This window comes from Phascolarctos cinereus, unplaced genomic scaffold, assembly GCF_003287225.1.
Source record: "Phascolarctos cinereus isolate Bilbo 61053 unplaced genomic scaffold, phaCin_HiC Scaffold_726;HRSCAF=1367, whole genome shotgun sequence".
NCBI classification, from domain to species: Eukaryota; Metazoa; Chordata; class Mammalia; order Diprotodontia; family Phascolarctidae; genus Phascolarctos; species Phascolarctos cinereus.
In genome coordinates this window covers 88,175,358-88,188,552 of record NW_027556098.1, presented here as the reverse complement: position 1 = coordinate 88,188,552, position 13,195 = coordinate 88,175,358, and the positions used below count along the sequence as shown (strand labels likewise).

Below are 13,195 nucleotides of genomic sequence, written 5' to 3'. Positions count from 1 at the left end.
TCCAAAATAACCATCCAACTTGAAATGTAAGAGATCAAATATATATTGCATGTTTTTAAAATCCTTCATATGCAAGGTTTGTTTTTTGTTCAATCCCAGTTATAATGCTAGTGGGTACAGTTCATTTATGGTTTTAACTACTGCACTTACAGAGGAAATATCAGCAACTCACCAGAGTTCCCTACATTGAAAAACCCCTAGAGAGCACAGACACGTACAATATATATGTACTGGACAAGGAAGAATCAAAAATAATTGAACTCAATTTCTAGTGCACGATAAACTCAGGATCATAAATTTCTAGGGAACAACTCCCTGTTTGACAAGAACTGCTTGGAAAACTAAAGTGCTGGGTCTGAAATAAAGAAGACTCATCTGTCTGAGTTCAAATCTGACCTTAGACACTTACTAGCTATGTGACACTTAACTTTGCCTCAATTTCCTCATCTGTAAAATGAGCTGGAGAAGGAAATGGCAAAACGCACCAGCATCTTTGCCAAGAAAACCCTAAACAGGGTCACAAAGAGTCAGACCTGACCAAAACAACTGAAAAATAACAAAGCTTAGAAAAGCAGCCTGGAGGAAATTAGGTTTGGACCAATATTTTGCAACATATACAAAAATAAACTCAAAATGGACATGTTGCCTGAATATTGAAGATCATATTATACAAAAAATTTAGAAGACCAGATCAGATACATAGCTCTGTCTAGGGGGTAAATTCTCAACCATGCAATGGATTGGGGCAATTACAAAAAAACAAAAACAATAATTTTGAATATATGAAAATGAAAATCTTTGTACAAACAAAATTAATGCAAGAAGGATAAAAAGGAAAGTGTTGGGGTGGGGGGGGATATATCAAATATCTCTGAAAAGAGTCAGATATTCAAGATATCCAGGCAACTAACAGAAATACATGAAAAATAAAACCTTTCCCCAATAAATAAATGGTCAAAGGATATAAACAAAGAATTCTTTAAAGAATTACAAATTAATTTTTAAAAACACATAAAAATATGCCAAATCACTGAGAAAAGTGCAAATCAAAAGGGTTCTGAAGTTTTGCCTCATACCTAGCAAATTAGCAAAGATGAAATAAGACAGCAGTAATCAATGCTGGAGGGTTTGTAGAAATACAAGCATATTTTACTAGTACACTATTGGTAGAAATGTGAATTGGTTCCAATCACCTGACAGATCTTATAATTCCTACCTTCACAATATCTCTTGTATATTCAGGCCCATATCACCTTTCACCTGCACTGTTACAAGGAGCTCTCTGCTTGTCTCCCTGCCCCAAAGATCTCCCCACAATAGGCCATCCTCCACACAACTGCTAAAGCAAATTCCTTAACAAATAGGTCTGACAATGTAACTCTCCTGTTCGATAAACTCTAGAGGTTGCTTATTATCTCTAGGATCAAATACAAACTCCTTTGTCATTTAAAGCTCTTCACAACCTGGTCCTTTCCCACTTTTTCATTCTTTTAATAATATATATATATTAAATATATTCATATTATAAATATATTAATTATATTCTGTTTATAGTATAATAATATATTAATATATAATTTGTTGTGCTATATTATTATAACTAAATTATAGTATTTATATACAAGTCAAATTATAAATTGTATATTTGCATATGTTTACATATAGATACATATATAATACATACACACATCTCTACTCATTCCAACATCCAATCATTCTGCTTGTTCTTTGTCACACATGACACCCCTTCCATCACCACATCTGTGCTTTAGCTACCGTCTTCCTCACCTCCCCACCTTAAAATCCTTGACTTTCTTTAAGGAGGTCTTTCCCTGTCAGATTCTATTGCTGCTTCTCTAACTCTGTATATATACCTATTTCGTCCATTATAATGGAAGTTCCTTGAGGGTAGAAACTGTTTTTTGCTTTTTATTCCTATCTTCAGCACTTAGCACAGAGTCTGGCTTCCAGTAAGCGCTTAATAAATGCTTACCGATTGGATGAGCAATTTGGAATTATTGAAAGAAAGTAACTAAAATGTCCCTATCTTTTAACCCAAAGATACCACTCCAGGCATATACTTCCCACCAAAAACAAAACAAAACAAAACAAAACCCCACCATTTTCACTAAAATATTTACTTTTGAAAAAAGAATAACAAAAAATTGAAACAAAGTATATGCCCATTGATTGGGCAATAGTTAAACAAGTCCTGGTACATTCATGTAATAGAATATTAGTGTTGTTAACAACGAATGGTATGACTACAGAGAAAGCATGGGAAGACATGTATGACATGATACATAGTAAAGTGAGCTGAAATAGGATCATAATATTGAGCAAGTCAATATTAATTAAAAGTTAATTTCCCTGAGCCTCTGTTTCCTCATCTTTAAAATGAAGGGATTATACTAAATGACCTCTGAGGGCCCTTCTAGCTCTAAATGTATAATGCCACGCAACTGAATGCTGTGAAATTATAATCATTTGGTTACAAAAAACCCCAAGATATGAGGTGGCACTTCCCTTTTTTATATACAGAGGTGGAGGACTGGGGTGTGGAATACTACAGATATCAGAGTTTTTCAATGAGTTGGTCAGTTTAGTGAAGCTGTTGCGGGGCAGGGGTTGTCCTCATTCTTTGTTATAAAGGGTGATAATTTCAGAGAGGCACAAGGGAAGGAACACATTGGGGAATGTAGATGATGTAAAAACAAAAGATAATTAAAGTGCTGAAAAAAGAAAAAAGATCTAATTTGCATTGATAGAAGTTCTCCACCCAGAGCTTCCTGAACTAATGAAATCATAGGTCTAGGCAAAAATATGTAGATATAATATCAATATACCATAATTTAATCAATTATATGGGTTATTTTCAGCATTTTTGTATTACAAATAAAGCAACTACAAATATTTTTGTACTTATAGGTCCATTTTAAAATTTTCTAACCTACTGTACCTCCTTAATTTCTAAGATAGTATCTTAGGAATGGGATCATTTGGGTAAAAAAAATATGATTGGTTTTGACCTTCAAATTTTTTGTTTTTGCGTTAAGAGTAGCTGAAGTACAAACCAGTGAAATCATTATGGAGCATTTTATGCCCTGTACCAATGAGTGTGTGTGTGTGTGTGTGTGTGTGTGTAAGTGCCTCTATTCATTTCTAACATTCATTTGGAGAGGCCCAAGCTAAATCTATAGGGATTTTCAGTAAGACAGTTTATTTTGGACCAAAATGTGGCAAAATTCAGCATATCAAAATCTTTACATTGGAAGCTTTAAAAAATGTGTCACAGTATACTCTATTTCACAGGTTTTATTTATGTGTGTGCATTTGATACATCTACTGCTGATTTATGAGTACATATAAATAACTCCTTAGAGTATGTGAACAAAACTATCCAAATGTTGGAAGTTAATTATATGGTTTGCAAGAAAAATTCCTTTCAGTCTTAGCTAAATGTTTGTCCACAAAGCTAATGGCAGGAGGCATCACTGAGTGTAGGGGGAAAAAAAGATCTGAGTTTGGAGTCGGGAGACTTGGACTCAAGGCCTAGTTCTACAGCCAACTAGCTATGAGACCTTGGGCAAGTCAACTAAAAAGGTTGGACAAGATCATCTCTAAATCCCTTTCTGGCTCTACCATTCTCTGATTCTAGTTTAAAGTGGCGGGGGGGGGGGGGAAGTGACAGGAAGAAGTTCAAAGTGTCATGTCACGTGTAGAATTGCTCTAGGAAGGAAACAGAATTTAGAATACATGTATACAGTAGTAATCATTTCTTTTTAAGTCTGGGAAGCTTTGGGTTGCCCTTGCAAAAAAAGCAGATAATACAAGCTGAATGGAATTCACTTTCTTTAAAAAAAAAAAACTATGATATTGATACAGAGGCTACACTTCTAAAATGAGATCTCTTTGAAAAGAAAATAATGCCAATTATGAGCCACAGTCAGATTTTATAAAAGGTAAATATGAGACAACTTTTTCCACCTATAGTCAAACTATTACAGCAATTTATTTCCCAATGGAGATCAGGCAAGAAAGAGCATGGCCAACTGGAGGCAGAAGTGTGAAATAAGCAAACATTTTCAAAAATGACTTCAGCTTTTCTGTTCTTCCGCCTTTCCTCTACCTCAATGGGTCCCCTTATCCATTTCCAGGTACCACCACCCATCTATAGTCTTCATCCTACTTCCCCTCGCCAATGTGTGTCTGTCTCTTAGGAGAGAATGTTTCTTATCACCCCTGAAATCTAACCTCTGGCCAACCCAGAAAGAGAATGTATTTTTCCAAATACTAGAACCTAGCAGAAATCCCAAAGTCCCATTATTCAAATCTTCATTTAAGTAGATTCAGTTACAAGTTTAAATTTAAAGGAGCACATGATAATGTGCTTTCTATGTTCAAAGAAGAAAACTTTCTTTAAAAAGTCATTGTAATATCATTAGTCAGAGGGAGGAACCTTAGAGCCAAGAGCAGAAAAGCTATTTTCCAAAACAGCTGTTGCACTTACTAGTGTAAGGTATATAGGCTTATTTTTATCTCCGTTTTTTTACTTATTTGAGGATTATCAACCGAGTTTTTCTAATTCTTCAGCAATACACACAAAGAACAGCCTGGAGCTAGAAATTCATTTTTCTCCATTCTAGAAACAACTTTGACTAACTATGTTTCTCTAATTCCAGCAAACATCTGGATAGTCTATTAGCTGAGATCACACGTTCTAATGAATCCGAACTTGCCTACCTAAAAATACATTTCTCTGTATGCTACGAAAGAAATTTTTTCCATGCCTCTCATTCAGAATACTGATGGAATGGATGAAATATTTGTTTTTTGTGTCAAGCATCCATGAGGATAACTTGGGTTTTTTTGGTTTGGGGTTTTTGTGGGTGTGTGTGTGTGTTGTTTTGTTTTGATTTGTTTTGCAAAGAATTTCACTAACTGAATCTGAATCCTTTGCATCCATTACAGGAATAGCTTACCTCACCCCATCCTACTTTTATCTCTGGTTGTTAAGAGCTAATGTAAAAAAAAATATTTTTCTTATAAGGATTAGCACATTTATATCTATCATTTGTAAGCTTTAATGGAGGGGGGAGACAGAGAGAGAGAGAGAGAGGGAGAGAGAGATCTAAACTATTAAAGACACAGAAAACAAATTTCCAAAGTCCTTGGCACTGTCAAATGGTTTAACGTTAAAAATGGATATGGTATTATTAGTGAAAATAGTATTAGAGAAGACATAAGACCATCTGCTTGGCCTCTGCACCCTAAGGACCACAGAACCTCTGACTTGCAGCCTATACATGCCACCTCCTCATAGTCGAATGTGAGCTACTTGAGAGCATGAACTGACTTTTATATTTATTTCCTCAGCATATATAGCACAGTGCTTGTCATATACCAAGTGTATAATAAATGTTTTTTCACGCATTCATAGATATCATGTGGAGGTCATCAGGAAGAGATACCTCATTCTATTTCCATGTAGCATTCCCATCAATTGACTCCCTTTGGACTTACTCTTTTCTCTTTAGTTTACATGAGACACTTCACTATTATTCATGAAATCTATTCTTTGTTTCAGCACCACATAAAGTTTATACTACTATTACAAAGAGGAAACCTATTAGGCCATCTGTCAGACCAGGTAAGTTATGATTGTTTTTGATCTCTCTCTCTCTCTCCCTCCCTCCCTCTCTCTCTCTCTCTCTTTCTCTTTCTCTCTCTGTCTCCCCCTCTCCCCTCTTCCCTCCCCTCCCTCCCTCTTCCCCTCCTCTTCTCCCTCTGTCTCTTTCTGTCTCTCTCTTCTCTCTCCCACCCCTCTCTCTCCCCTCCTGTGTTTCTCCCACTCCTCCTTTCTCTCTTTTTCCATAACATGAATGCTTGTATGCTATTCCAAAAGCTATATATATAATCCAGCTCTCTTGAGATGGCTGAACTGCAGCACAGAGCAGTGAATGGCTGGTCCCAGATTGCATAAATCATTAGTGGCAGGGGTGAGGCTAGAAGCCAGGTCTTTCCTGATTCCCAGGACGATGCTTATTCTACTCCATTATGCTCCTGCTGGAGGTATCCGTTTATTTCATGGTTGAGCTAGGTTTTTTTTATTGTTTCCCACATACACAAAGAGCACCAATGAACCCCTTTTATTTCACTTTTAGAGTAACTTTAAATACAGTCTTATGTATGTGGCAGTACTAACACTGCTTCATGCATGCTTAGTTATATGTAATAAGAACAGTTAACAGTTTTTAATTTTAAATTGCCTTCTAGTGACAAACATCAGAACATACAGTGCTTACATTGCATAAAAATTTTAAGACATCCCCATAGAAGAGTGCCAAACTCCATTTTTAAAACTACCACACCCTTTGAATACATTTTCTATTTATTTCTTTTTCTTTCCTTCTATATAAGATATCATCTTAAAAGAAAACACAAAGTTTTCATTTAGGTGCTATTTTGGTTTCATTTAAGCACTATTTTCTTTAAAAGATCTAACGAAGTACATGCTCTAATTATTTGACTGGTAGAGTTCCTATTTTCTATTTTAACACTTGTTACACAGTAAAAAATCTCATAATTTTTTCAGACATTATATATGTAGTTGGATAAAGTACAAGATTTGGAAGTAGGACAGTCTGAGTTCAAATCCTGCTCAGATACTTACTGCGTGATCCTGTGCAATTTACTTAACCTCTTTGTGCCTCAGTTTCCTTATCTGCAAAATTTGATTAATAAGTCCATCTCAGTACTATTGGAAGGACCAAATGAGTTAACATACATAAAGGACTTTTTGCAAAGTGTAAAGCACTATACAAATGCTAATTTTTAAAAATAAAAATTATATAAGGAAATGATCAAATAAAATAATTTCATCATTGGCCTAATGTTATAAATCAGATCAAATCATATAATATGTGTATATGCAAGTATGCATATGCACAGATATATAGGGAACACTGAGCAGTTTATATTAACAATAGCTAACATATGTGTGTATATGTTTAAGGTTTGCAAAATTATTTCCATATATTATCTCATTTAATCTTCACAACAAACCTGTGAGATAGGTCCTACCCTTATCATCCCCATTTTATAGGTGAGGAAAATGAGGCTGAGAGAGCTTAAGTGATTTGCCCAGCATTACACAGATAGAAAAAGGTTGAGGCAGGTTTCAAAACCAGATTCTTCTGACTTCAAGTCCATTAATTATTCTTTCCACTGCCAGAGACTACCTATGAATATGCTAAGTATAAAATAAGGCCCGTACCCTTGAGGCATTATCTAGTATCATTAAAGAGTTAAGACATACAGATGTGCCTACTTAATGGTCTAAGAAAAGGAATGAGAACACTGACAGGAGGAGAGCTTAGAGAGGTGAAAAGGGTCTTAAAGATTTTATTGTGGAAATGACCATTGAAAGGGTTTGGCAAAGTAACTTGAAGTTCCCATCCCAGAATACTGTGTCCTGCAAAGCTATGCAGATTGGGTAGCAACCTACACCACTGATTTGTACAGGGCCAGTCCCAAGGGCTTGTGTGGAAGTGTATTAAGAAAATTGATAGTAGCAGCTAGGTGGTGCAGTGGATAGAGCTCCAGCCTTGGAGTCAGGAGGACCTGAATTTAAATTTGGCCTCAGATACTTGACACTTATGAGCTGTGTGACTCTGGGCAAGTCACTTAATACCATCGCCTAGCCAAAAAAAAAAAAAAAGAAGAGAAAGAAAATCAATGTTTCCATTTATGAACTCTAATGATTAGCAGAAACAATCTTGTGAGCTATGAGTGGAGCAAGGACAGCTGTTTTGTTTTCCTCTGCAAAGCAAAAGTCTATTCAAATATTTGCTTTATTTATAAAAAGTGGGGGCAGCTAGGTGGTGCAGTGGGTAGAGCACTGGTCCTGGAGTCAGGAGGACCTGAGTTCAAATCCAGCCTCAGACACTTGACACTTACTAGCTGTGTGACCCTGGGCAAGTCACTTAACCCCACTGCCTAGCCTCTCTCCAAAAGAAAAGTGTCTATCTGTTCACATCTATAGCTATAATCATTCCCTTGCTTCCTGTGGCCATGTGGGATACTGTAATGGGCTCAAATATGAAAAATAAAAGGCTGATACTTCCCCCAAAAAAAATGTTAACAGTCAGGCCAGTGAAATTCTCTAAAGGTTGTAAAATTGACTTCATTAGGACACCTTCATTAATATCAGTCAGACTTTTGAAGGGAACTGGCATTTCAGGTGAGCTTTGAGAGAAGCTAGGGATTCTGAGAGGCAGAGTTGAGGAGAAGGAAAAGGAGGAGGAGGTACATCCCAGGCATGAGGAATATAACCTGGACAAAGATGCTGAAAGGAAATGGGATGTTGTATGTGAGGAATGGTAAATGGGCCTCTTTACCTTAGTTATCAAATTTGTTTTTCAGCACAACTGACTCTTCATGACCCAATTTGGGGTTTTCTTGGCAGAGATACTGGAATGGTTTTCCATTTCCTTCTCCAGCTCATTTTACAGATGAGGAAACTGAGGCAAATAGAATTCAATGGCTTGCCCAGGGTCACGTAGCTAGTATGTGTGTCTAAAGCCAGATTTGAACTCCAGGTTCCACACTCTATCCACTGCTAGTCATACCTAAATGCTCTGTCAAACTCCTAGAAAGTATATAATAATGCTGGAGAGAAGTAGGAGACAGAATGAGAAGGGCTTTAAATGCTTGACAAAGGAGTTTTGTTTGATCCTAAAGGTAATAAAGAGTTAACTAGAGCTTTTGGAGCAGAGAGAGTGACATAGTCAGAACTATACAAATATTCCTTTGCAGCCATGTGTAGGGTAGATCAAAAAACTGGAGAGTATAGAGACATGGAGAACAATTCAAAGGCTTTTGCAGTATTTTAAGTGCAAGGTAATTAGGTGCTGAACATAAGTGGTTGAGAGGTGAGGTGAATCAAGGGAGAAAAAAGGAGAGGCTATGAGAAGAAATAGCTTCACAGGGTGGTCAGGAAGAAGGATAGGAGAAGCTAGCTGTAGCAGACAGAGAGCTGGTTTCAAATCTAGAAAGATTGGAGTTCAAATCCTGCCCCTGACACATAGTAGGTCTGTTGTTGTTGTGACTCCCATTGAGGTCTTCTGGCAAAAATACTGGAGTGATTTGCCATGTGTTTCCATTTTCCAGATGAGGAACTGAGGCAAATAGGGACTTGTCCAGGGAATAGAATTAAGGGATGAGGGAGCATTATACTGGGAGAGGAAGAAAGGGAGAGGTTGAACAGGGTAACTTATCTCACCAAAAAAAAAAACAGAAAAGAAGGGGCTTTTACAGTGGAAGGGAAACGGGGTGGAGGTGAGAGGGAATGAGTGAATCTTATTCTCATAGGATTTGGCTTAAGGAGGGAATAACATACACATTCAATTGGGTATGGAAATCTGTCTTACCCTACAGGAAAATAGGGGGGAGATGGGGACAAGAGAACAGGGGGATGATAGAGAGGAAGGCAGATTGGGAAAGGGGGTAATCAGAAGCAAATACTTCTCAGGAGGGACAGGGTCAAAAGGAAGAATAGAATAAATGGGAGGGCAGGAGAGGATTAAGGGAAATAAAGTTAGTTTTTCACATGTCTACTATGGAAGTGTTTTGCATAACTGCACATGTATAACCTATATTGAATTGCTTGCCTTTTCAATGAAGGTAGGTGGGGAGGGAGAAAGGGAGAAAATTTGGAACACAAAGTTTTAAAAACACATGTTTAAAAAAAATGTTTTCACATGCAACTGGGAAATAAGAAATACAGGAAATGGGGTACAGAAATCTATCCTGCCCTACAGGAAAGCAGAAGGGGGAGGGGATAGTAGAAGGGGGATAGAGATAGAAGAGGTGGCAGACTAGGGGAGGGGGTATCCAGAATGCATGCCATCTTGGGGTAGGGGAGGGGTGAGATGGGGTGAAAATTTGGAACTCAAAATCTTGTGGAAGCAAATGTTGAAAACTAAAAATAAATAAATCTATATTTTTTTTAAAAAGTGGCTTGTCCAGGGTCACACAGCTAGCAAATGACTGAGGTCAGATTTGAACTTGAATCTTCCTGACTCCAGGTCCAATGTTCTATCCACTATTTCACCTAGCTGCCCCACCAGATCTGTAACCCTAAGCAAACCACCTCTCAGTGCTCTAGGCAAGTCTCTAATATGGTAAGCTGCAGAGAAAGTACCAACCTGAATTGGAAGAGGGAAGATTTATTTGTTTTGTTTTAACTCAGAAGTCCCCTATACCAATAAAATAATAGGTCCAGTGGATGATATAGCTTAAAGTGTAATAGAGTTAAAAAAGGAGGAGTGGGAGGGTGTTAGGTTAATGTTTTTTTTTCTTTTTTAAAATTTTTATTAATTTATTTTGATTTATCAACAATCCTTTCTATAAGCTTTTGAGCTTTAAATTTTTCTCCCCCAATCTCTCCCCACTCCCTTCCCAAGACATCATGCAATCTGATATATGCTTTACATATAGATTCCTATTAACCATATTTTCACATTAGTCATGTTGTAAGGAAGAATTAGAATCAACAGAATAACCGTAAGAAAGAAGAAACAAAACAAAACAGAAGAAAAAAATGGCAAATAGTATGCTTTAGTCTGCATTCAAACTGCATAGTTCTTTCTTTGGATTTGGCTAGCATTTTCCATCATGAGACTTTTGGAGATGCCTTAGATCCTTGCACTGCTGACAAGGGCTAAGTCTAGTTAGTCATCACACAACGTGGCTGTTACTGTACATAATATTCTCTGGGTTCTGCTCACTTCACTCAGCATCAGTCCATACAAGTCATTCCAGGATTGTCTGAAGTCCACCTGCTCATCATTTCTTACAGCACAATAGTATTCCATTACATTCATATACCACAATTTGTTCAACCATTCCCCAGTTGATGGGCATCCTCTCAATTTCCAGTTCTCGGCCACCACAAAAAGAGCTGCTATAAATATTTTTGTACATGTGGTTCTTTTTCCCATTTTTATGATTTCTTTGGGATACAGCCTTAGAAGTGCTATTGCTGGGTCAAAGAGTTTTTTATAGCCCTTTGGGCATAGTTCCAAATTGCTCTCCAAAATGGTTGGATCATTTCACAACTCTACCAACAATGCATTAGTGTTCCAATTCTCCCACATCTTCTCCAACATTTATCGTATACTTGTTTTATCATGTTGGCTAATCTGATAGGTGTGACGTGGGTGCCTCAGAGTTGTTTTGATTTGCATTTCTCTAATCAATAGTGATTTAGAGCATTTTTTTTCATATGACTATAGATGGCTTTAATTTCTTCATCTGAGAACTACCTGTTCATATCCTTTGACCATTTATCAATTGGGGAATGACTTGTATTCTTATATATTTGACTTAGATCTCTATATATTTTAGAAATGAGGCCCTTATCAGGGATACTGGTTGTAAAAATTCTTTCCCAATTTTCTGCTTCCTTCCTAATCTTGGTTGCATTGGCTTTGTTTGTGCAAAAACTTTTCAATTTAGTGTAACCAAAATTATCCATTTTGCATTTCATAATGTTCTGGGTCTCCTGTTTGGTCATAAATTCTTCTGTTCTCCATAAATCTGACAGGTAAATTATTTCTTGCTCTCTCAATTTGCTTATAGTATCAGCCTCTATATCTAAATCATGAACCCATTTTGACTAGGTAAATGGTTTTAAAAATTTATTTGACATCTTCTAGCTTAAGCTTTTCCATCATTCATAATAACCCCCTCCCAAAAAGAATAAATTTCTAATCTCTCCTTGTTTTCTTTGTTAAATTGTTCTAAGAAAATATTTTAACTTTTAATTCCTACTTTATTTACAGTCAAAAATAGGACAATTTCAGGAACTGATAGGCCCAAACCCAATGGAATTTCACAAGAAACAGGTAATAATCTAATCTTTTAATACTTCAGAACTAGAAGAGTCGTCGTCCATTCTGAACAATTCTGCTGAATTCCCACATCAGTTTCCTTAAAGTAACACAGACACACACACAGACACACACACACACACACGCACATGCACAGCAACACATGCTTTATGCAAGATAGAATCCCAGAATCTGTTGTTGTTTGACTGGAATTAAAACTGAAACTAATCAGAGACAGAAACTTCAGAAATCACAGAAATAGGATTGAAACTTTTTAAAATTAAGTCCAATATGATAGAGCTCATATTCATTCCCAAATTAATAAATTACTAGACCAAATAAATGAGAGCATTTCCATTAATGTTGAAGTATTTTAGATAAATGATCTTAACATGGGAAATACAACAAATGGCTTTATTTTGAAGTATTGAATTATCATAATGGTCTTGATGATGAGAACAAAAAAAACCTTTTTTTTCCAGTCCATGATTCCAAAAGTGACTTTAAAATTCCTTCTGAAACTTTGCATGTATTCAGTCAGTCAGCAAGCATTTATTAAGTGCTTGCTGTATGCCAGACACTCTAGTAAATTCCGGAAATACAATGAAAGAAGACTGTAGTTCCTACAGTCAAAAAGCTTACTTTCTTATAGGGAAAGATAAACAAAAAAGAAATCTGAAAAGTGGGTGGGGTTACAAAGGTATCTTACCCCACAAGTACCTGGTAGGTGAAGTCTAGAGTAGAGCCGAGAGAGGATTTAGACATGACTTCCCTCTGTAAATAAAGGTCCTGGAAAAGCCATCTAATCATAGGGAGAGGCAGCAGGAAGGCACTTTCAACCTGGGAATTCCAAGACTAGAGTGAGAATTCAAGATAAAAAATTGGTCATGGTAGATGGAGGTCAGTGTGCAGCCTAGAGACGAATATTAACTCTCTGGAAGGGGTCATTTAATACATATGTGTGTTATGTGTGTAAATATGTAAGTAGAGGTATGTGTGTGTATATATGTCAATACATATACATTTATACACATATACATACACATAAAACATGTGTGTATATTTATATGTATGTATATGTTATTTATGTTATGTACATATTATACATTAATCAAAGCTATTGGTAGGTCATTGATCATTTCTATTTAATGAGTGGTATTTTGTCCAGTTTGGTAAAATGTTGTGACCCTTTCAGGTCCCAGAAAGCAAAATGATCCCCATTAGATAACCCAGACAAGCGGATCATACCATGCCAATGCCAATAGCCCTGGAATTGTTCTGTTAATGATGATTAGACTCCC

The 13,195-nt window shown here is 36.5% G+C and overlaps 1 protein-coding gene across 22 annotated transcripts in view; it reads left to right on the top strand.

Annotated features, from left to right (window-relative positions):
- The window catches only part of ABI3BP (ABI family member 3 binding protein), a 301,592-nt gene that overhangs the window by 248,193 nt on the left and 40,204 nt on the right, over window positions 1-13,195 (top strand). For 18 of the 22 annotated variants that reach the window (XM_020999893.2, XM_020999881.2, XM_078146656.1 and 15 more), the window contains 2 exons: window positions 5,588-5,650; window positions 11,847-11,909. In XM_020999893.2, coding sequence (XP_020855552.1) covers window positions 5,588-5,650; window positions 11,847-11,909 — 126 coding nt within the window. The remainder of the gene's footprint in view (window positions 1-5,587; window positions 5,651-11,846; window positions 11,910-13,195) is intronic. The other 4 variants (XM_078146663.1, XM_020999891.2, XM_020999887.2 and 1 more) reach the window with 1 other exon arrangement.